Source organism: Epinephelus lanceolatus, chromosome 15 (assembly GCF_041903045.1).
Source record: "Epinephelus lanceolatus isolate andai-2023 chromosome 15, ASM4190304v1, whole genome shotgun sequence".
Taxonomy (NCBI): domain Eukaryota; kingdom Metazoa; phylum Chordata; class Actinopteri; order Perciformes; family Serranidae; genus Epinephelus; species Epinephelus lanceolatus.
The window spans coordinates 41,414,998-41,437,841 of NC_135748.1; the positions used below are offsets into that span (position 1 = coordinate 41,414,998).

The 22,844-nt window shown below is 40.9% G+C and overlaps 1 protein-coding gene across 1 annotated transcript in view; it reads right to left on the minus strand.

Moving 5' to 3' along the window:
- The window catches only part of akap6 (A kinase (PRKA) anchor protein 6), a 279,493-nt gene that overhangs the window by 163,893 nt on the left and 92,756 nt on the right, over positions 1-22,844 (minus strand). Inside the window, exons 12-13 of the mRNA XM_033643340.2 lie at positions 14,020-14,116; positions 11,945-12,147 (exon numbers count right to left, since the gene is read on the minus strand). Coding sequence (XP_033499231.2) covers positions 11,945-12,147; positions 14,020-14,116 — 300 coding nt within the window. The remainder of the gene's footprint in view (positions 1-11,944; positions 12,148-14,019; positions 14,117-22,844) is intronic.

The following is a 22,844-nucleotide window of genomic DNA, read 5'->3' on the forward strand; positions in this document are numbered from 1 at the left end:
TAAAAATATAAAGTTATGTTCTGAAACGCTCAGTCGATCAATCAGCAGTTTTGATGATTTATTAATTGTTGAAGATTTTTATGAAGCCAAAATTGTGAACATGCTCTATTTTTCTATTAGCTGATTTTCTTTTTCTCTTTTCTATTTAGGTTTTGGACTGTTGGCTGAACAGAGAACATCTGAGAATATCACATCGGGCTGTCAGAAGCTGTGATGGACATTTACCTGACACTTTAGGGACTAAATAATTAATTGAAAAAATATTTGACAGATACATTTACTATTAAAGCAACTAGTGGTTGCAGCCTTTATGAAATCCATAAAACAAAACATGAAATATAGTCTAGATTTGACACAAATAATATATTAAAATTTCAAGCCTGTCTCCTAGAAATTATATTTATATACGAGTCATTTGTAACAGCAAATATACATTTTGAAAACAAACAAAATGTCTCCCACATTAGGGTTTTGTCAACATAATAAAGAGGCAACTACTAAGTCACTAAATCTTTCAACTATACTGATGACTGACATGTTTACAGATCTCACAGCTTGGTTACGATTCTGGAAAGATGAAGGTCTCGACACGAGACAGGACACACTGCATGTTTACTTTACTAACATTTAATACATAATATAACATTAAACATAACTTTAAGGCCCTCTGTGTGTCCCAGAGTTTCAGACGTGAACAACAGACACTCACTTTTTCACCATCGTTTTCTCCCTCCACTCTCTCACTCATCTTTTTTCTACCTTGATTCCTCGTCTCCTCAACTATCCCCACCTTGCTCCACTCCTTCCCTACCTCCTTCTCTGTTGCCCCTCCTCCCTCCTCTAAGACCCCCCCTCCCCCCTGTCTCCGTCTCTGTGTGGTCTGTGGGGTGAAATAGAGGCCCGAGGCCAACAAGCTGTCTCCACCAGCTACACTGATAAGACACACACACACAGTCAGAGTCACCATACAAGTGCCAACAGTCACAATCACAAATGTACAAGTGCCTCATCTACACACACACACACACACACACACACACACACACACAGAGTAAACGTTATTTAACTCAGCTCAGACTGTGTGAAGTGCCACCCAGGAGGTCACTTATCACTTCCTACCTGAAAATTTCTCTCTCTCTGACACACACACACACACACACACACACAAACTACAAACTACACGTGCAGAAAAACACAACATGGGTCCTTTGCGTGTCAGAAATGTTGATGTATGCGTGGTTCAGTGTGTGTGTGTGTGTGTGTGTGTGTGTGTGTGAGTGAGCTCAGGGCTGTTTGGTTCAGCTCTCTAACAGGATTTGTGTCCCCCGTGTCCAAAGGAACATGGTCAAATCTCGACCTATCACCTCTCTCCCACCTCACCCTGCATGGCACGCCCCAACCTACACCTCCCCCCCTCCCTCAGGGGAAATTGGTACATTCCAGACCTCCAGTCTCCTGAAAAAAGGAAATTATATACATTTAAAACACACAGCGCAGCTCGCTTAATATATTGTGTGTCGTCTGAGGAGGGAGTTTGTTGTTCTGATGTAGGTAAACATCAAGTAAATGAAGATGTAATAAAAATCTAAATTAAGATATAAATGTTATTTTAAAAAAAACAATGTGGATTTTCTTCAGGGTCAGACTCAAATGTTTTAAGCCTCCAACAGATTCTTTGTCCAAAACAGTTTTGCTCTTCTCAAACCTGCTTTAAGAAAACTTATTTTATTAATTTGATATCATTATTTTTGCATTTTCTGATCACTGACAATAAAGAACAACATGAAACTTGTGTAGACAACAATGGTTTTGAAATAACACAAAAGTCTTTATTATGTCATTATTATAATTCCCTATATAGCACGTCTTACACATCTGGACCACAAATATCATAATAAAACAGTTAAAACATATTTTAAGGATCAGTCTGTGTACTTCTTAACCTATAGTTTTTATTATTGCTCACAATTTTTTAACAGAGATTTCCTTCAGTACCCAGAGATGTTCTGTGAGGAGCTGATTAAAAGGCTTTTAATGATCATAAACTTACTGTCATATCATTTTCAAAATGTAAATGTTCTTTTGAGTAGCCATCAAATATATCCTAAATAACCTTCTCATGTAATATTTTTAGGAATAAGTCAGGGTCTCTGCAGGTATCAGACATTCAAATTTAATGCTTTCAAGACCTTTTACAGATAGTTATGTAAACAAGTTTCATCCAGGAAAAATCCTCTTTTTATTATTTAAGCGTCGCAGGTTTGCTCGTAGGTAAGTGCAGAGGTAGGTTTTATGTAGCAATATGGTCATTTAAGTGAGTTACATTAATCAGGTGAGATTGGGTGCTGGGCTTAAACATTACAAACATCAGAAATGTCAACATTCACACAGACAACCTCGACTCATTTTGACAAAAGCCGATTAAGAGATGGATGAATAAAATAAATTAATGTCTGACTATTGAAGGACTTTTAAGGCCTAAAATATAAAATTGAATTTAGGATATTTTAAGACATTTCAAGGTCCTGCAGACGTCATGTAAGCTACTCTGAGCTTTGAGCAGGGCTGAAGTCAGAAGTTTTAGAAATACTTTGAGTCCAAATGCCCCGAATCCTCAATTATATACACGAAAATACAGAAGATGCTAAGATGTTTGAATTATTAGGATTTCGTTGTTTTCCACACTGCCAGAAACACAGTCATGCTCATGGTGGGGAAGTGCTAAATGTTGTTTGGAGGAATATAAACCGAAACCCCAGGTTCCCAAAAAGAAATTCTATATGTACACACACATATATACACAGAGTACAGAGGAAACATGACATCAGTGTAGCAGTGTGATGGTGGATATTAAAAAATAACGTCCAACACCTGTAACTCCAGAGAAACGATTCAGATTCAGGAGCTGTCACTGAACACATCCTTTCACCTTTCCTCTGTGTGTGTGTAGGTGTGTGTAGGTGTGTGAGTGTGGGTGTGTGTGTTTCCAGACTGGTCCAATCCCCTGTAATGTGACAGACAAATCCCACTAAGCTGTTAAATATTACACTGCTTTCACACTCGTATTAAACACCTTTCTACCTCTCTTGTGCTCCCTCTCTTTTTCTGTGTTCACTCACCTCGACAACACACACACACACACACACAAGTACACTCAACCTTTACCTTCATCTTCAGTATGCAAAAAAAAAAATCACTACAGATGTCACTTGAAAATCTTCACACATGCACAACAAATCTTTTATAATGCAGCGACACACTGCAGGAGTCACATAACACAATATTCCCGCACGACACACACATAAACCTCTTCAGAAGGGTGTGTGTGTGTGTATTGAGTGTGAGTGTGAGTGTATGTCCTAATCCTCGGTGCTGGCCATCTTGTTGGAGCGTTATATTTGCTGGTATCAGTGTATCTTCTCCTCGCCGCCTAATCCCACCACCCCAGCTCTGATATTTCCTGACATTTACATGAATCGCCCCTCTCCAGACGGATGGATGGACGGATGGAGAGAGGGGGGAGGGAGTGGAGGGAGAGCTGGAAGATGGAGGGAGAGATGGAGGATGAATGAACAGATGAAGGATGCAGGGAAAGATGAGATATAGGAGAAGACTGTGTGAATGTGAAGGTCTGCGAGGGTTTAAACTGGACAGGAAGGACGAATACTTGGATGGATGGATGGATGGATGGATGGATGGATGGCAAAGGATGAGAGGAACAACAGAAAGAAGGGGAACTGAAAGATAAAAGAAGAAGAGTTGATGAAAGGGGGAAGAAACAGATGCATTAAAGACGATTAAGAAAAAAGGTAGATGAGGGGTAAAGAGGAAGGGATGAGTGGATGACGAGAAGAGGTATAGAAAAGTAATAAAAGCAGTGGAGGGTGTGGAAGGAAGGATGACTAAAGACAACTTAGTGGAGGAAGGAGAGAGGAGAAAGGGAGCAACGAAAGAATGGAAGGATGATCGATCATGGATGGATAGAGACAAGTGTGGATGGAGGGAGTGAAAATCAAAGGAAAAGACGGGTAAATGAAAGATAGGAGAAGCTAAAAAGATGGAGGGATGGATGATATGGGTGACAGGTGTGTGTGAGGGAGGTATGATTCAAGTAACATGATGAAATGATTGGAAGGACGGAGGGAGGAAGGACAGAAGATGGAAGGAAAGAAACATTGACGCACAAGGAAGTCAGGAAATATGTTGCAGGTGAAGATGAGCTGTGGGCAGGGAGGAAAGAAGAGACGATAGATGAGTGTAGAGAGAAAAGGAGGAAGAGAGGGATGAGGTAAAGAGGGGCAGATGAAGGGAGGGAGTGAAGGACGGATGGATGTCTTTCTGTCCCTCCATCTGTTAGAACCTGTTTTTCCCTTTTTCATTTTATAATTAAAAAATGAGCGAAGGAAGAAAGTCAAAAGAAGGAGGGATAAAAAGTCGGACACCTTGTCAGCGACATATGTTAACACCAATAACAACAAGCTCTTATGAGCACCAGGAGACACACACACACACACACACACACACACACACACACACACACACACACGCACACACACAGTATTACTCAGTGGAGACTCATTAAGGCCCAGCCTAAATTAATGACCTCACACCACACCTGTTGTTGCTATTAATTCATTGCGATATCAGCAATTAATTAATAGAGTGGAAGAGATGAAAGATGTTGAGGAAAGATGGAATTGAATCCAAAATGAGCAAAAAACTCAACGTGAGGTCGTTCACGAGCTTTTAATTGTAATTCTGTGAAGAACACAGACGAAAGTAGCAAAGTGGACTATAAGATCCTGAAAGTGGATGTCGCCTGATGTCAGACAGATCGGTCAACTCACTGCACTCTGTCTCCATCTTCAGCCTGACGCTGCGTCCACTTTAACTGATTAACAGATTTCCCCTAACCAATCACCAGACACCAGCGTATCCACCTGAGTCGAACAACATCTTATGTCCACACTGATGCCACTGAAACCACTGTTTCATGTCACGATGCCAGGCAAATCATTTAACTCTTACACGCTGAAGTGGGCAGATTCACAAGTGTGGACCCTGGCAGCTACAGTTGAAGTTATAGCAGCTACCGAGCTTGCCTATCAAAAAACATTCACCTCCAGGGCAACTGAGCAAAATCCATCTCCTGATGAAGACCATGTGATATGGCTGAAAGCACCAAAAAAATCTGCACTTATCACAATCATTTTTTCAAGTCTCAAATATTCAGTTACTAGAAACCAGTGATAACTGTTATCTCAGATTCCTGCACCAACTTTTTCTAAACTTAGCCCAATGATTACTTTAACTAACAACATCAAAACCATCTCTGTGTCTCTGTGTCTATAATGTTAGCTTTGTCCACTGACACTTTAGCGTTAATCATGACGATAAAGAAAAAACGTTTACACCAACAAATCAGCAAACCCATACAAACACATAGGTCGTATGTTCCTGTCTCAGAATACAACCTAAGGGAGTGTTTCCTAAATTAGCACACCTACTGGTGGACAACAGAATAGCTCGTATGTGATCGCATACGAGCGTCGCAGTTTTACCAAAATTATGTTGTTAGGTTTTGACAAAAGAACTTGGTTTGGCTTAAAATAAGTTTGTTATTAATGTAACTTGACGAATCTCACATGATGCAAACAGCAGCTTCAAAATAAAAGTTCTTATTTAATCCATCCACTTCCCTCCCCTCCTGCCCTTCAGCCCTGTGTCCACCAAATTAGAAGACGCCCAGATGGTGGTGTTTGAGAGCTCTTTGGAGACACAGCATTTCTTCAGCTGATGCTTTGGTTGCATTTGGTACCCATGATACGGAATACTCGTAAAAGTACATATATTAGCACAAGGTAGAGTACTTGCTTTGGATGAAGGGAAGGCTGAAGGACTTGCACATGTGAGATGTGACAGTTTGTAGTATTTGTCCCTCCTCCACCATGACTGAATTGAACACAGCGTTGTTATCCAAAGTTAAACACTTAAACTCTCGGCACTCCGAGGGAAAAAAAAAAAAAAAAAAGCCCAACCGGGAGAACTTAGCAAAGAATTCATCCCCAAGCCTCATCGTGCTGCCGGTGTTTTTAGTGCAGCTTAAACACACAATGCTCTCATTGCAAAGCATTACCAAAATGCGTTGGCCTCTGAAAAAGAGGCTTTGGTGGACGTTGATGCTCTGTGCACTACGTGATCTGATTTCTCCTTTGCTCTAGTAATAATTACTGTGGTCACTAGAGGTCGCTACTTAAAAAACAACGAGGAAAAGGGACGAGTTTACACCAGAAGTGATCGATCTCAAACAGCTAAAAATACTACCTGCAAACCAGCCAAGATGAAGCAGAAGTACTATAGCTATGATTGTGAAAAGACCAAGTTTCCAAAACAATACCAGAACCACAAGTATTTACATCATTATCATGTAAACAGCTATTTGAGAATAAATATGGATCAATATTATATTACAAAATGATGTTAAAGTGAATCATAGCAGTGTCATTGTAATGTGTCATTGTAATATAATGATATTTCATCATCAAAACCAATAAATGAATTTTTCTCGTATAACTTATAAATGTATTTCTGTACCTCAACACGTTTGATGTCTTTACGTTTATATCACTGTTATGTAAAGTTAAGTATCAGTGCTATCATTATTAAGCAGTGATGATATTGTATTTGAATTAATGTGTCCAAACATGTTATATATTCAGCAGCAGAGACGCCAGCAGCCCTCAGAGCTGCAGTCACATTCGCCAAATTGCATGCTAACTATCTTACAGCCGGGTGTGAAATATGTCATTTGCTTCTGCTCTTAATTGCACTAAAAATGAAGATTAAGAGGATGAATTATTGATACAAGTTGGTATTTAATCTTTTGTAATGAATAGTGGATCCGCCGGTTATAAATATTGTACGAGGCTTTATAATTTGATAAATTTATTCCAATTTGCCCTTTATTTTGCCCTTTAGTCAAGGTTACGTTCATTTAAAATACACACACACACACACACACATACATGTAGATGTTAATAGATACTCACAAGCCTGCACTGAAATCACACACACACACACTCACTCACTCACTCACTCACACATGGACTGCAGTGTGTTTACCTACCCTCTGCCCTTGGTCATTCTTGTATCATCTTTTTTACTGAGGTCCATAAACATACACACACACACACACACAAACACACACACAAACATGATGCCCTTGGTTGACCTTGCAGTCTGCCCCCACCACCACCATCACCACTCCCCACCTCAGTGTCTGTGGCAGTAATTAGGCCATGCATCTGATTGTCATTAAACAGCACTAGCAGATAATGAACACACAGTAAAGCCACATTCAGGGATTCTTACTGCGCGTATTATTGCTCATTTCCTCCATCAAGCTGTCTGATGGCTCTACACGGAGCCTTATAGTGACAAAGATGGAGTTGCCTTGTGGTTGAAAAGGCTGTAATGTTATCAAATGGTCAGAGGTATGACACCAACACCAATGAGCAGGACACTGAATCCATGCATGCTCACTGTGTCATGATTCTCGACCACAGCTGAAGCTTAAAGCTCAAGGGAAACCATCTTGTTCCAGTTGAAACAGTTCAGTTGCTGCCTGAACAAACATGAACCATGATTACTGTATAACAATGACAGAATCACAAAGGAAGCACAATGGAAAGAAGTCACAATAGTCCAAAGGTCCGAACTTGGTAAATCTGTTAAGTCAAGAAGCAAAATTTGTGATGTGTGCATGATGAGCTGTGATCCAAAAATATCTGGCAGATTTCTAGCTACAAGTAAAATATCTGCTGAACATGTAATCTCATAAGAATCTCCTTTTACTTTTAGGATGCATCCAAGTCATTTTGATGGTCAGTATTCAAAAACCTGTCTTCAATGGTTGAACTTGGATTCTACCTAAAACTTGACGTGGACTTATGTCAAGTACCTTGAGATTCGCTTTAAGACTTACCTAAAAACACTTACAAAAATACACTCACTTGAGTCTCTTAAATTACTTCAGACTTCAGTTCTGACTTACACTTGCCTTAAAGGTCCAGTCTGTAGGATTTAGGGGGATTAATTGGCAGAAATGGAAGATAATATAATAAGTATGTTTTCTTTAGTGTATAATTACCTGAAACTAAGAATCGTTGTGAATTATTTTTTTAGTATCTTAGACTAAGCTGTTTATATCTACACAGGGAGCAGGTCCTTATGGAGTCCAACTTGTTGCACTGCCATGTTTCTACGGCAGCCCAGAATGGACAAACCAAACACTGGCTCTGCGTACAGCCATTTGCGTTTTTGCGTTGGCCACCAAAGCTAGAGGCCCATCTGCGCGCAGCAGCATCAGAAAAACACAGATTCAGTGTTTTTACTGGTTTAAATCAGCTGGTCCATTTGTTTCAGAGATAAAGAGACCTCTGTGGATAATTCGGCTCCTGGTAAAAACTCCCTGAACATCTAGATCTTAAGTTATCAGAGAAAAAATGTGAGCGGACATTAGCATGTGGTGGGCTAGTGGCACGTCTCTGACATGACAAACAACCTTAGAGAAACACTGATTTGTTAAGTGATATTGCTTTATTCAGTGTTTTAACTGGTTTAAATCACCTGGCTGTTTGTTTTAAGGACGAAGAGACCTCTGTGGATAATTGTCTCCCAGTAAAAATCTCCACCAAAGTAATTCTAACCAGTAGAAGTTTCAGCTGGTTACAATCTGTAACCCTCAAAACTCAATACCACCAGATCCTCCTAAATCTAACATGCTGAACCTTTGAATTAAATGAAACTTGTCTTGGTCTTGTTGCTAATTACTTGGGACTTGACTTAAACTTAAACTCTTGAGAGACTCCAAGTCCTAACTTCATCTTCCCTCAAATTATTTGAGATTCAATTTGAACTTGTCTCAAATAGCTGGCTTGGACTAGTCCTGGCTTGGACTTGTATTAAAGGGACACTTTGATGGTTTCCAACCAAATCTGTGTCCCCGCGGTGTGGGTAGTGTGTGCAGATGAACTTTGTTAAGGCACCCCCCACGGCAGCAGCGCTGAGAACTCCTCACCTGAGCCGTGAGCAGAAAGATTTTGGCTGGCGGATGGGCGGGGAGCTCCAGGAGCTGGCGGCATGGGGGGGAACCATGACACTGTTGATCTGTACACATTACGAAAAAGTGTCCCTTAAAATTAAATGAGACTTGTCCGGAATGAGTCACAAAATACTTTGGACTTGAACTTGTCTCTAATAACTGAACACTTGGATGCCTGTGTCAATGTTTTGGATGAATTAAGTCCCAACTTGGACTTGTCTCAGCTGAAGAGAGACTCGACTGATGAATGCAGCAGACGAACGCTCTGGTTAACTCTGAAAACACTGGGAGCCATTTTGGCCGTTGGCACCCACAGAAGGAGGATCTTGCAGGTTTTGTACTTCACTGTTAGTTTAGGTTCATTGTTCAGCTGCCCAGAACAGACATGAACTGAATAATTTAAAATATCACAGAAGTATGTGCAGCCAGCAGAAATAATTCAGCAGGTTCACACCTCAGTTTGTTGTTTGGAGGTTTTACGGATCAAAGCTTTAAGTGCAGAGGGAGATTCACACAGATAATGAATGGACTGTTAATGTGCTGCGGCCAAGCAGCTAATGGACACACACACACACACACAAATACAAAAATACACTTCCAATATAAGACATGCACACACACACACACACACACACACACACAGAGGTGGTAGCTGGCTAATGGCTGTCACTGTTGACTGATCACAGTGATCAGGCTGCTGCAGCTCTAATTGCAACTAAACAATCTGAAAACAACCAGAGTCAGGTCTGCTAGAGGAGGTGGAGGAGGAGAGAACAACCAGAGAGGAGAGGAAGAGGAGGACGAGCAATATGAAATAGGAAAAGGGAAGAGAAAACAAAATTAAATTGATGAAATGAGACAGAGGAGAGGAAAACAGGGAGGGAAATCTGATGAAAGATGGATGGATTAAAGAAAAGCAAATGAAAAAGGAAGGCAGACAGGATGGAAGGAAAGAGTCGAACAAGGAAGGATGGATGGAAAGGAGGAAAGTAAGAATCAAAGAAACCAAGTACAAACAGCGGGGAAAAGTAGAGACGGGAGGAAATGGAAAGAACAAATAAATTAATGACTGAAGCGAGGGAGGTCTTTGCAGATCCTCATGGTTCCCAGTAAATGAGCCCTGACCCAGGCCCAAAATCATGGGGCCAAATTACAGTCTAATCTGACCCAGGTAGGGTCCAGTTCAATTACTGCCAGTCTCATATCAAATATCTGAGTGGATTCAAGTTCTATCAGCTCTGATCATGTGGGCAAAACTATTTATTTTGCAGCGAGAAGGTGTGAACTGTACTGTACAAGAAAAAGGGTCTACATCAGGTTAACCAGGACCCGATCTGACTGTCCTCAGGTGCCTTTCAGATCAGGCATCAGCGTAGGTCAACAATTTATGCATGTTAATTTCAGGTAGGGTTTCTTCAGGGGCGTTTTGGATCAGGTCCTAAATTTTTGACCCTTGAGGACCTTTAACTCAAGCACTGACGAGGAAGATTATCTCAGGGTGTCACTGTTGTTGTTAAATATTTGCTGATTGATTTTATCCTTTTCTTGCGGACTTGTACCTTTATGTTTTTTCCTGCCCCATCACCGGAAGAAAATGTTGGCTTTGTACGTTTCTGCAAATGGCGTGTCACCTTGGCGAGACGCCTGCCAAGCCAACAAGCAACAAAAATGTTTAGGATCTACTGAGTCATTGATGCATTTCCAGCAGATTTTTAAGCATCAGATGTGGGTTTGTTGCCACCCCTGGCTCTATTTCAAGAGCGGCTTCAGACCCCACACATGGTTGTCTTTTAAGGACCCATGGCCCTTTTCACAACAGCTTTTCTGACCCCAAACGTGGGTGTCTTGTAGCGACCTGTCACTTTTTCTGCAGCTGCTTTTAGGGCTTCAAGAGTGGTTGTTCTTTACAGAGACATGGCTGTGTCCCCAGATGGAATATTTCAAGCAAAAACGTCTTTTCATAACCATAACTAAGCAGTTTTGTACCAAACATTTCAGCTACAAAATGTACAATATCAATGTTTTGTAGCAATTGGGCTGTTTTTTCATATTTGTCTCCTACTTAAGGCGTTGCTGCTTAGATCAACTTGGGACTCTAAAAGTGTGCGTAGGGTGAATATGTGTCTTTCTATGTTTGGACTGATACTTCTGCGTGGGAAGGACGTTACTTTGGACAACGACATACAGATAAAAAGGGGTTTTCTTTTTCTATATGAATTCTCTTAAATTGGAAAAATAAAATAAAACAGATGAGATGTTAGTAAAAAATCAAAAGAAGGGGCAAAAACAAAAAGCATTCAATTGAAAAAAGGACAGTGATATAAAATGAAGGAACAGAATGAACAAACAAAAGCAGCAACAAAGGAAATCAAAATCTGTTTTTCTTTCTCAGTTTGTGTAAAAGAAAAGAAACAGAAGGCCACAGATGACCCAAGAAAAATATTGAAACAAACAAACACACACACACACACACACACACACACAGCAGTGACACAATGTGAATGACAGGACTGTTTCAACGAGAAGGACAGAAAGGGAGATTACATCTAATTAACCAAGTCCAGCCAATTCACCAGCAGCCAATGAGAACGGAGAATCCAATCAGGACGTTAATTGGCAGCCAATACAAACGTTACAAAGAAATGTACAAAGGACCCTGGGTAAGTGTGTGTGTGTGATTGATTTGACTGTGAGCTTGTGTGTGTGATAGAGAGAGAGAAGGAGGGATAACAGGGATCAACCGGAGAGGAAATGGAAGGATATAAACCAAAGTAAAAAACAAACAAAAAACAGATGGACAGAATATAAAAAAGAAAATAAAAACCACCGTTAGTTTTTTACCTTGAGGCCGTCCGATGAGCACGGAGCCTGCCGGTTGGCTGACAGGTCCCCCGAGGCTGCGAAGTGCTCGTGCGATTGGCTGGTGTAGAGGAGGCGGGCCTGGATGCAGCGGAGAGCGCGGAGCATCCAGCCATGTTGGCGCCGGATCTGGCGCTGGAGCTGATCCCATTGGCTGGAAACCATATGGAGGATATCCTTCAGACCTGGAGGGCGAGAGACGCAGGGATAAACCAGAGAGAAAGAAACAGAGAGGAGAGACAGAGACAGAAAATGAGAAAAAATTGCGTCAGTCCAAATGTCAAACTAATTTCAGAGGAGTTCGTCTTAATGTCACACAAAAAATAAAATAGTGTCAAAAAGTAAAAACAGTCACAAACTGGTTTTAAAGTTTGACACCTTCTTTTTGATTCTCAAAAATGAATCATAAATAATCCCAACACCCTTAGGTCTGAGTATGTTCCATAATAAACCAGATTATTTATGTTTATTTGTGTTTGTATGTCAACTTTACTTCAACCTTTAAACTAAACCTTACTGACTCTACGACTGCATTTATATCTACATAGGGAGTGGGCCCTCATTTAGATCGCCATGTTTCTACACTAGCAAACACAGGCTGTAGAGATTTTATTTTAACCAGAAAAAAAATTCTTAAGATCAAAATTATTTTTTAAGAGTGTCCTGGTTTCCTGTTTTTACTTCATTTAAATCAGCTGGTCTGTTTGTTTTAGAGAGGAAGAGACCTCTGTGGATAATTCACTCTTGTTGTGAATGTCTGGATTGTAAGTTATCAAAGAAAAAAGGTGAGTACACATCAGCAGACGCAGGGCTCGTTGACCATCTCTGACGTGCCAGACAGCATTGAAGAAACTGAAAGTGATACATTTACTGTTTATCAGATCCCAAATGAGATCCCTCCGCCTCACTCTTAGCTGCTAGGACACTACTTCACCAGAAGGGAAGCTGACGGCAGCTCAGGAGATAGACCTTAGCCACGTTAGCAACTTGAAATCAACGTATGCACACCCCAGTGCCAGTGGTCACAGTGGGCTGGTGCCAATGGGTCTAAATCTGTGTAATGGCAGCAACAGAAAGTTGCAGATCTCTCAGGAAGCCGGGGTAGACCGTATCACACCCTCAGCATTACTGGAAGTGAGGTCCATCTCCAGAGCTTCTGTCCGCTCTCCTCACAGATCTAAAGTTTCTTGTTTGATCATCATAAGCCCGCAAATTCTGAAGAGTAACGCTGGACATGGTTTAATTATGACGCAGCACTTCCACATCCATCCTTTGGAGGTCGGACAGAAGTTCAACAATAATAAATCTTTCCACGTACAGCAAAAGTCATAACAGATTTCAGACTAGTGTTTTTGGTTTTGCAGATCACCTTCATGTAGGACATTACTTAAAACAAAAAAAGATGCATCAGTCTGTTTTTCAAGAGCAAAAATTAAACCAGTGTAAAATTACATTTAACTGACAAGCACCTCATCTGAACATGTACGTTATGACTCTTGTTTGTTAAAGGGCAACAATGGTTATTCCTGTAATTGTTCTCAATCCAAACTACAATCCTTCCCTACATTAATACAATAGTTATTTTAACCAAACTGTGACCTCTCTTTCTTCTCCCTCTTCTCTCTCTCTCTGTCTCTTTTCTCTCCCATTTTTCTCTCTGTCTGCAGATTTTGGAAAATATAAAATTATATTGAATGTTTCTTTCCCTGCCAGACAGTTTTCTGCCCGCTGGCTTTTTTTTTTCTTTCAGATTTTCTATCTCTGCCTCTCCATCTCACTCTTTGTCTTTATCTCTCTGTCTGTCTCTCTCTTTCAGCTACATTCATATGAGTTCTCCTCTCTGAAGGTCACTCTGTTAATCCAAATATTAATAATGAATGGAACAGAGTTGGGGCTCCGTTATGGCCACCTGTGTGTGTGTGTGTGTGTGTGCGTGTGTGTGTGTGTGTGCGCGCGTGTGCGTGCGTGCGTGTGTGTGTGTGTGTGTGTGTGTCCACTCTGTGAAGGAGTGCAGGAGGTGTGAATGAATATGAATGTGTGTGTGTGTGATAATATACCTGATTGGTGGGAGGTGATGACGGTGAGCAGAGCTCTGCCTTCCTCCATTACACTCTCCTTCAGAGCGCTGTGACTGTCCACGTTCAGCTTGAAACTCTGAAACACACAAAGATCATCATCAGTAACCAGCTCAGTCCCACTCGTTTCAAAGAGGTCTGATCGGTCAGGAAAGCTGAACAGTCAAACGATCAGTTCGAAAACAGATATGGTAAGGCAGCCCGTTATCATCCCAAGTGGTCAAAGACCGCCACTTTAACACATCAAAATATGACGCGCTAGACATTCGGGGACAGTGTGTCAATTTATGCCTGTTACACGCATTGTGTCTTTTAAAAAATACACTTCTTTTTTCCACAGGGAATGTTCAGTTTCTGCTTCTTACGTGTCGTCTTTTTCAAAGAAACTTTCAAAGTAGGTAAAACACTTCCTTTTGGGTTTACTTCCTGAGGTCCACGCAACAAAAGCATGTGCTTATATTGAGAAAAAGCCATAGTTTGGCTTATAATAAGTACAGTGGTTTCTAAGGTAATGTAACGTAATAACGCACACTATTTTGTTATTAAAATCAGGTTTCCCTCATATTTTCAAGAACTCAGTTTAAAAAAATTTCCTTGACTCTTTAAGGACCCATAATGGGTTTTTTTTCTTGCCTCATTTGCTCTGCATTTTTGACACAAACCAGATTCAAACTCTACTCAAACATAATGTCATTTAGCTGGCATACATGAAGGAAGAGATGGAATGCAGGGAGAAAAAAAAAGATATGTATGTGATGATAAATAACACGTCATGTATTCACATATATCAAAACTACATTATGTCGTCAGCTACAGAAAATAAATTAGCCGTTGTTGCATTACGTGGAAAACTGTAACAATTTCATTACACACAATGGATTATATTTGAGGAAGTTTAAGGATGGATGGATGGATGGATGGATGGATGGATGGATGGATGGATGGATGAATGGAGGCACAGAGCAGCCTGAGGCGGTGTTGGAAAACACTCCAGTCAGATCTATGAACATTACAGCCTGTCTGTGTGTGTGTGTGTGTGTGTGTGTGTGTGTGTGTGTGTGTGTGTGTGTGTGTGCGTGTAAGCCTCAAGGTACTCAGTCCTCAAGACTTAACCACTTCTGACATCCTGCTGTGCTGCCATGGGAAATGCTCCACTCACATATTCACACACATACACACACACTCTCATGACTCTGCTGTGTGTGTGTGTCTGTATGTTGATCAACACATTAAATGTACTTCTAATGGAGATATCAACTGTTTAATTTTCTTTTTCTTTTCTATTTTCTTTAAATAAAATTAACCTTTATAAAAAAGAGACGGCAGGATTCTTATTTTTATCTGACAAAAGAATAAATAACAGAACACACAGCTGATGTAACAGAGGGGCGATATGATCATTGTGACCGCTGTAGAATATGAACATAACTACACATCTTATATGTTTTTCCACACAGCAGCAGCTCTCAGAGCAGCTCTGCTTCCACTCTGTGTATTCTGCCTGAGACAGTCCTCCATCTGCAGTGAGGGATCGACGGGCGACGGCATCAGTCAACACATGACAAGGTCAGACCTCCACACCACCAATATTTATGGAGCGGGATACACACAGTGGAGACGGATGGGACGAGGTGTTTTAACCCCTCTCTCACACACTCACTCACACACACACACACACACACACACACACACACACTTAGGAACTACAGCTGGAAGGTTGGGATGAAAATTAGGTCTTTAACAGGAGATCGATTCATCTACTGATTATTTGTTCTGTAAATGAATCAACTGATCTGTAAAACTTCACATTTTCAATCAGCTGTCAGAACTGCTGTAAATTAATTTTCTGTCCATCAACCAATCAGTCAATAGACTTATTGTTTCACCACTTCACTTTACATTTTGTTGTATCCATTTTGACGTTGAGGGTCATGATAACTCATTTGATGCTTTGGTATGTTCACTGACTGATCCACACATCTTTTCAATTGATATGTCAAGAGTAACTTTCTTGTAGAGCTGTGAATGTCCAGATGTGCATGCAGAAGGTCATGTGATGTGATACTAGCAAACAGCTGAGATAAAAACCTGTGTGTCAAAAATTGACAGTTGTTCAAGGTGAAAGATGAAGATGGAAAAAAGCAAATAAGATTTTAGCTCAATAAAATGATAACATTAGAAGGGTGTAAGTGTGTTTTACTGATGATCTTTAAAACAATGAAATTACTTATTAAAAACTAAAATGAAACTACATGTCTGTCGTTTGGCACTCACTATAAGGTTGCTTGTTTTTCTGATTAAGACGTAGCAACATCTGTGCCTGCAGCAAATTATATTGCAGCCATTAAAGGTCCAGTGTGTCGGATTTAGGGGAATATATTGGCAGAAAATGTAAAATAATAATAATGTTTTCTTTAGTGTATAATCACCTGAAAATAAGAATTGCTGTGTTTTCGTGACCTTAGAATGAGACGTTTATATCTACACAGGGAGGAGGTCCTCGACCACAGAGGTCACCCTGTTGCACCACCATGTTTCTATGGAAGCCAGAAACAAATAAACCAAACACTGGCTCTAGGTAGGGACATTAAAGTTTTCATGCCAGCCAATCAGCCACCATAGTTAACAGCCTCTCTGCGATGAGAGTGTTGAAAAACTCGCTAAACACCTCTTGAACGTCTAAATCTTAAGTTACGAGAGAAAAAACGTGTGCTCACATAAGCAGGTGCTGGGCTAGTGGCCTGTCCCAGACATGCCAGACAGCTTAGGAGAAACACTGATTTATAATGTGAAACTGCTGTATTCAGTATTATTTTACCTGTTCTTTTGTTGTTGTTTTGGGGGTTTTTTTGGAAAAGAGGAGACCTCTGCAGATAATTTGGCTCCAGGTAAAACCCTCCTATAAGACCAGGAGAAGTTTCAGCTGGTTGCACTCTGCGGTCCTCACCACTAGATGTCACTAAATCCCTCTAAATCTTTCACCCTATCCCTTTAATAGCAGGTGCCAATGATTTAAAATAAATTGTGATGATGACATAAGCTGGCTTCTGTTTGAACAGAAAATCCTTAAAGTCGATGACCTCTGTAGTTTGACACGAGAAGGAAGCTCAGCAGGAGGTTGAACCCTGAAATACGGCAGTGTCGGTGTCTTGCTCTACACCCACTGAGCTCCACTGAACTTGTTCCTCTTCTCATATATAAAACCTCACATCTCCTAAACCAGCTTTAACAGATGTGAGCAGATAGTGGTGACACTGTCCCTTACATATTACATTTCACAGATAAAAAATAAAATATCACTTTGAAAACCAAAACCATCAGCTATATCTCTTCACAACGCCCCCGAAACACATTCATATATCATTATTATCCAAATAAAACACGACTGTCTGTATTCTGCAATCATTACTGCCTCACAAACGTCGTAAATTACTTCAAATCTCACGGCTGATTGAGTAATTTTACAGACTCGGCGGCCACTCTGCCCCACATAATTTCCAGATAAGCTGGTGAAATACCTCACAGCTAATAAACATAAAGTACATTTATCAGCACTACAGAAAACACAGCGTGACTGTCTGCGTCTGTGGGATAGGGCCCGGCTGATGTTAGGAATGAATTAGGTTGCGCAGATTAGCCGGGCTATCGGAGAGCGATCGTATTTCAGCAAGCTTATTCCAACGAGCGATTCGGCTCCGTTTCCTCCGTTTAATATATGGAGAGCATAGAATCGATAAGAGTAGAACAGCCAGCCATCAATCACGCGATGATAAGGCATGCAGAGCAGCTCTGCTTTTATGCACGTCAGACAGCAGGCGGTAATAAGAGGCTGTGTGTATGTATTTATGTGTCTGTGAGAGACAGAGAGGGAGGGAAACAGAGACAGTCGAAGTGTGACAGACAGAAAAGACAGAAGGCAACAAGGAGAAGTGTGAGTGTTTACGCACTTACTGCTGAACAGAGGAAAGTTACAGACTACGAAAATACCTCAAACAAAAACTATACAACATTTTCTCCAGTGAAAGACCCTTCAGCTGTGACAGCATTCATGAAAAAGAAGGCAAAACTATCTGTATATTCGTGTCCGTCTCACCTTAACGTGGTCGCGCACATGCACGCACAACGCAACATTTTTCAATGAGTCAAAAGTCCATTTATTATAGCTGGTCAAGCCACAAGCCATAATACTGTCATATTCAAAACAAAATGTCTTTTTTTATTCAAAACAACCACAAAAATACATACTAAAATAAAACAAAATAAAATACCATTTCCATTTTGACATCAATTCAAATAAATACTCAAATAAAACAAAACCTTAAAACACCTTTCTTTTCTTTTTGAACTTGGAACATGCCATTTTCATTCAATCTAGGCTCCTACTGCTGTGAAAGTATCCGTAAGCGTATGCTTCAAAACTGAAAGTAAAAAGTGCCGTTCTCGCTAATAGCCAATCAGCGCATTGTTGGCATGGAGATGACAGCCCATTTGCTGACCAAACAAAAACACACAGTGAAGGAGTCAAGTGTTCAGCTTGTGGTCCACAAATAAGTGGCTCTTGCGGCTCATGGGCCGGATGCGGACTCAGGATTTCAGGTAAATAGGCTATATGGTGCTTGTTAAGGTTGCTGGCCAGTCAGTTTAGTGTGTATAGAGGCAGCATGTTGCCACTTCTAACTGGTGAGTTAAGGGTTAATTTCAACCAAACCAGAGTTGATGATTGTTGGACAAGTGGAAAAACAAACCGAGGTGGTTTTTGTGAGTTTTATTTAGTTTCTGTCGACTTTGAACAAAGTGTGTTTTATGATAAAATGACTGTTTATTTAAATGGAGTCTGGTGAGTTTGGTGAAGGTAATTTCAGGGCTGTTTCTGGTAAAACAAAAAGGATCTGACTCTTTAACACAAAGCTCTGTCTCTGTAGGGATCCTTTCATAATGTTGTCAGACACTTAGAATAACAATCTGAGCCTGTCAGTGACAAAAACAAACACTGTTAGTGGACGTACATTGATGGTGTTTAGCATCAGAAACAGTTGGTTTTAGAAACCAATGTCAACAGTTGGAAGGAAACAGGATGTGATTGTCTGACCCCATTCTCCTCATGATGTAATTTCTGTGGCTTTAAAACAACATCATTCTGACTTAAGGCCCAGACACACCAAACCAACTTCAAAGAACTTGCGCAGCAAAAGCTGATTGTTGTGTCGCCTCACGTCACCTCTGTCTCAGTGAAAAAGATGCACATGAATACACCACAAAGACTACAACCAACAGCCGACCAACACGTACAGTCTGTGCGTGCATGAGAGGAAATAACCCTCCACATCGGCAGACGGTGATCGACCCTCTTGGCACCAGTTAGCCAGTTAGCACATTAACAACACAATCCAGCGTTGAAAGAACAGAGCATATTTACCGTACGCCAGTGAACGATAACACAAACCATCAGGAAACGTTTCTGCTAAAGAGCTCAATGGATAAAGAAAAATAATCAGAACTTATGGAACACGTTAGTTTTTGTCTCACTCCCTCTGGACTTTAGCTCTTTGTTTACTTTCCTCACTTCCGTTTCTCTTCTCTTCAGAGTGACTTCATTCACTGGCAGGCTCCACCTCCACCAATTCAACATGCTGAATAAACCAAAAAAAAAAGCTGCTGAGGGCAAATGAGGCACAATAGTGTGAGACACATTGCACCTACTAGGACGGCAGACGCTTACCAGCGGGCCAACACTGACCAACGGCCGATGGTCTGCTTGGTGTATCAGGGCCTTAACAGTCATAAATTCACAAGGCTCATGTACGTATGCATTTCTTTTTCGACATTTTCTCATACAAATGATTCAGGTGTTTTTTTATGGGACAGTCTCCACATACCTGGTGAATATGATGCGATATTTTCCTACACTATTGCTTAGTAAAGACTGGCTGAACATACGATTAACAAAACTGAGACTCAAAATGCACTCTAAGAAACACATGACTTCAAAGGACCCACAACTTTAAGATACTTCTGAGGAAGCAGAGCCTGAAATAAGTCAGTAGGGGCTTCCAGAGAAGACACATCTTTGCATTAGAAACACTCAAAGTTAAGGAAAAGTCAGTGAATCAGCTATCACAGAAGAGAACACTGCAGTTATATGCTGCTGTTATATGCTATTTCCCCTCAGGGATTAATAAAGTATATAAAATTAAATTAAATTAAAATATGACAGCCAGCACAGAAATTAACTTCCTGGCAAACACAATGTTAATCACAGTATCATGAACAGCCTAAAAATTCAAATCCTGAATCACGAGGGATCTAAAGATATTCTAAAGAGTAATCTTTGTTAATTTGTAACTTCAAGTCAAAAACATCACTTTAGTTTTCCAAAATAAAACTGTGACTGAGTCCAACCTGCAGATAACTAACTGTCACTAGTTTCCATAGTTTCAAACTCAAACTGTTAAATGGCGAGAGCAGCAGGTGGATTTTGGGATGTCTCAGCAGCTGTGGCCGGTGGCCTAAAAGGTTTTAACTCCCTGCTCTGATTAACATACACACACACACAGTGGACTGCTTCAAAGTCACAGTGATCGGATTACCTGTTAGCATTGGCATATTAGCCTGGAGCACAGGGGTAGGACAGCCTCAGAAGCTTACCTAATATCATTTAGCTTTTAGCATTAGCATATTAGCGAGGTGCTAAGAGGTGTGCTGATACGGAGACATGACATTGAGGTTTGACATTGAGATCGTGTGTCGAGCTGCACTGATCAGAGGCACGCGTGCACACACACATACACACACGCAGATGGGCTCGGGTTGATGAGACATGATCTGATCAAAGAGTCTTTGTAATAATGATGATCAAATTGTCTCCATTCAGACAGAGCTGAGAGAAAGTATACGGCTGTGTTCCCCGAGGTGTGTGTGTGTGTGTGTTTCCTCACCCCCTCTCTCTCTCTTTTGCTTTCTGTCTCTATTTTCCTGCACACACCTTTTATATTAAGCAATAAAACACAATTCTCCCTCTTCCCTCTTTTATTTCTGTCCCTCCTTGTCTCACTCTTCTTCTCCTTCTTTATATTTCCCCACTCTCCTTCTTTTCTTCCTTTCACCTGGCTTCCCTCTCTTTTTTATCCACCCTCCTTGCTCTTCTTCTCTTTCTTTCATATTCAATCCCTTTCATTCTTCACTCCATCCTCTGCTCTTCTTCCGACCTCATTTCCTCTCACATATTATTTTTCTTCGTCTCCTCCCGTCGACATATTATCCTGTGTCTACACATACACAGATATAAACGGATATTTTAGGGGGTGTAGTGGTAGTTGATGAGGTGTGTGTGGTAGATGGGTAAGATGGGACACAGGGTTTCCCACACGTTCATTTACATGGTTCGGCCCGCCACGATTAAAACATCGGCCGCCATGTTTAGATTTTCTGTTTTTGGAACTGGACTGTTCATTAGGTGTGCCGTAGGAATAAAAAAACCTTTGGTTATTATTTGTTCCACTGAAAGAGGGCACAGACGGAGCAGCAGAACAGAGACACAGTGAAAGTGAAACTTAACCACCGGTGCGTTAGGTCACAGCTGCTTCTCTCATCTACCGATCTGATCTGACCAGCTCTGATCAGATCGACTGATCACTCATTTCCCCAGTGCCTTAAACTTTGCTGCTCAGGAATAAAGAGTTCCAACTGTGCTGCATTCACTGCCCAGCTAAAACCTCCCATAGCACACTGGAGAAATCTGTACTTGTCAAGTTGTTTTGGTGGTTTTTCTGACCATTAGCTGCTAGCTAAACATCAGCCCTCCAGGAGTCACTTCCTTATAGTAACACTTCAGGTTTGAAAGACGTGACTTCTGAATGTAGGTTTACCTGTAGCTAATGCTAGCTAGATCCAGACACTTCTATAATAAGACAACTTTCAATTTACCAGAAGACCGAATTTAACAGAATCTGGCCTCCTCCACCTGCACTCATGTAAAAAGCTAAATCTGCACTAAACTCCAGATGAGACAGCAAACAAGCCACATTCCAAACTGTCAAAGAAACAGAGCTTTACTGGGATTATTAACTGCACTGTAATATCTGTCTGGATCCTTCCCGACAAGATGATGACTGTGATCAACAGTTTTATAGTTTGTCTACCAAAAGACGACAAGATATCCTATTTTCCAGTTATTCAGACAAGCAGATCCCAACTGGAAGGTTGCTGTCTAAAAGTGGGTTGCAGGTTCATTTTGAATAAACTGCAAGTGACTCACAACGTGCAAAGTACATGCAGACGGGCAGCGAGTGAGAACAAAAGTATGGATTTTTATTTGTCAGAATAAAACAAAAGATGTGCAGTATCTGTGTAATATTTTGACAGTTCCTTTTATTTTGAAAGTCAGTGACACAAGTGTAACCTTTGACCCTGACGTGGAGGACTCCAGCCATGAAACTTTGCAGCCCGAGGATGAGGTGGCAGCCTACATGGAGTTCAAGACACCCAAGGAGGATCCTTTGGAGGTTTGATGGTGGTGGAAGGAGCATGCTAACATGTTTCCTAACCTGGCAGTGATTGAATGTTTTCACCATCCAGTCAAAGAGACGTCTCCTCCGCTGTATTTGGAATTCAAGAACGGAGAACCCAACAGGTGTGGGCGGGCGTGGCTTTGATTTTGACATAATGACGGGTAACAGGTACAGCATTTTCAAAAATGGACCTGTGCAGGACTCTGATTTGAACTAATGACTAAGGAGAAATCTGGACCCCTATCTTTACCAGTTGGGAAACACTGGTTCTGACGTTTCAGTACGTTTTCACAGATAATC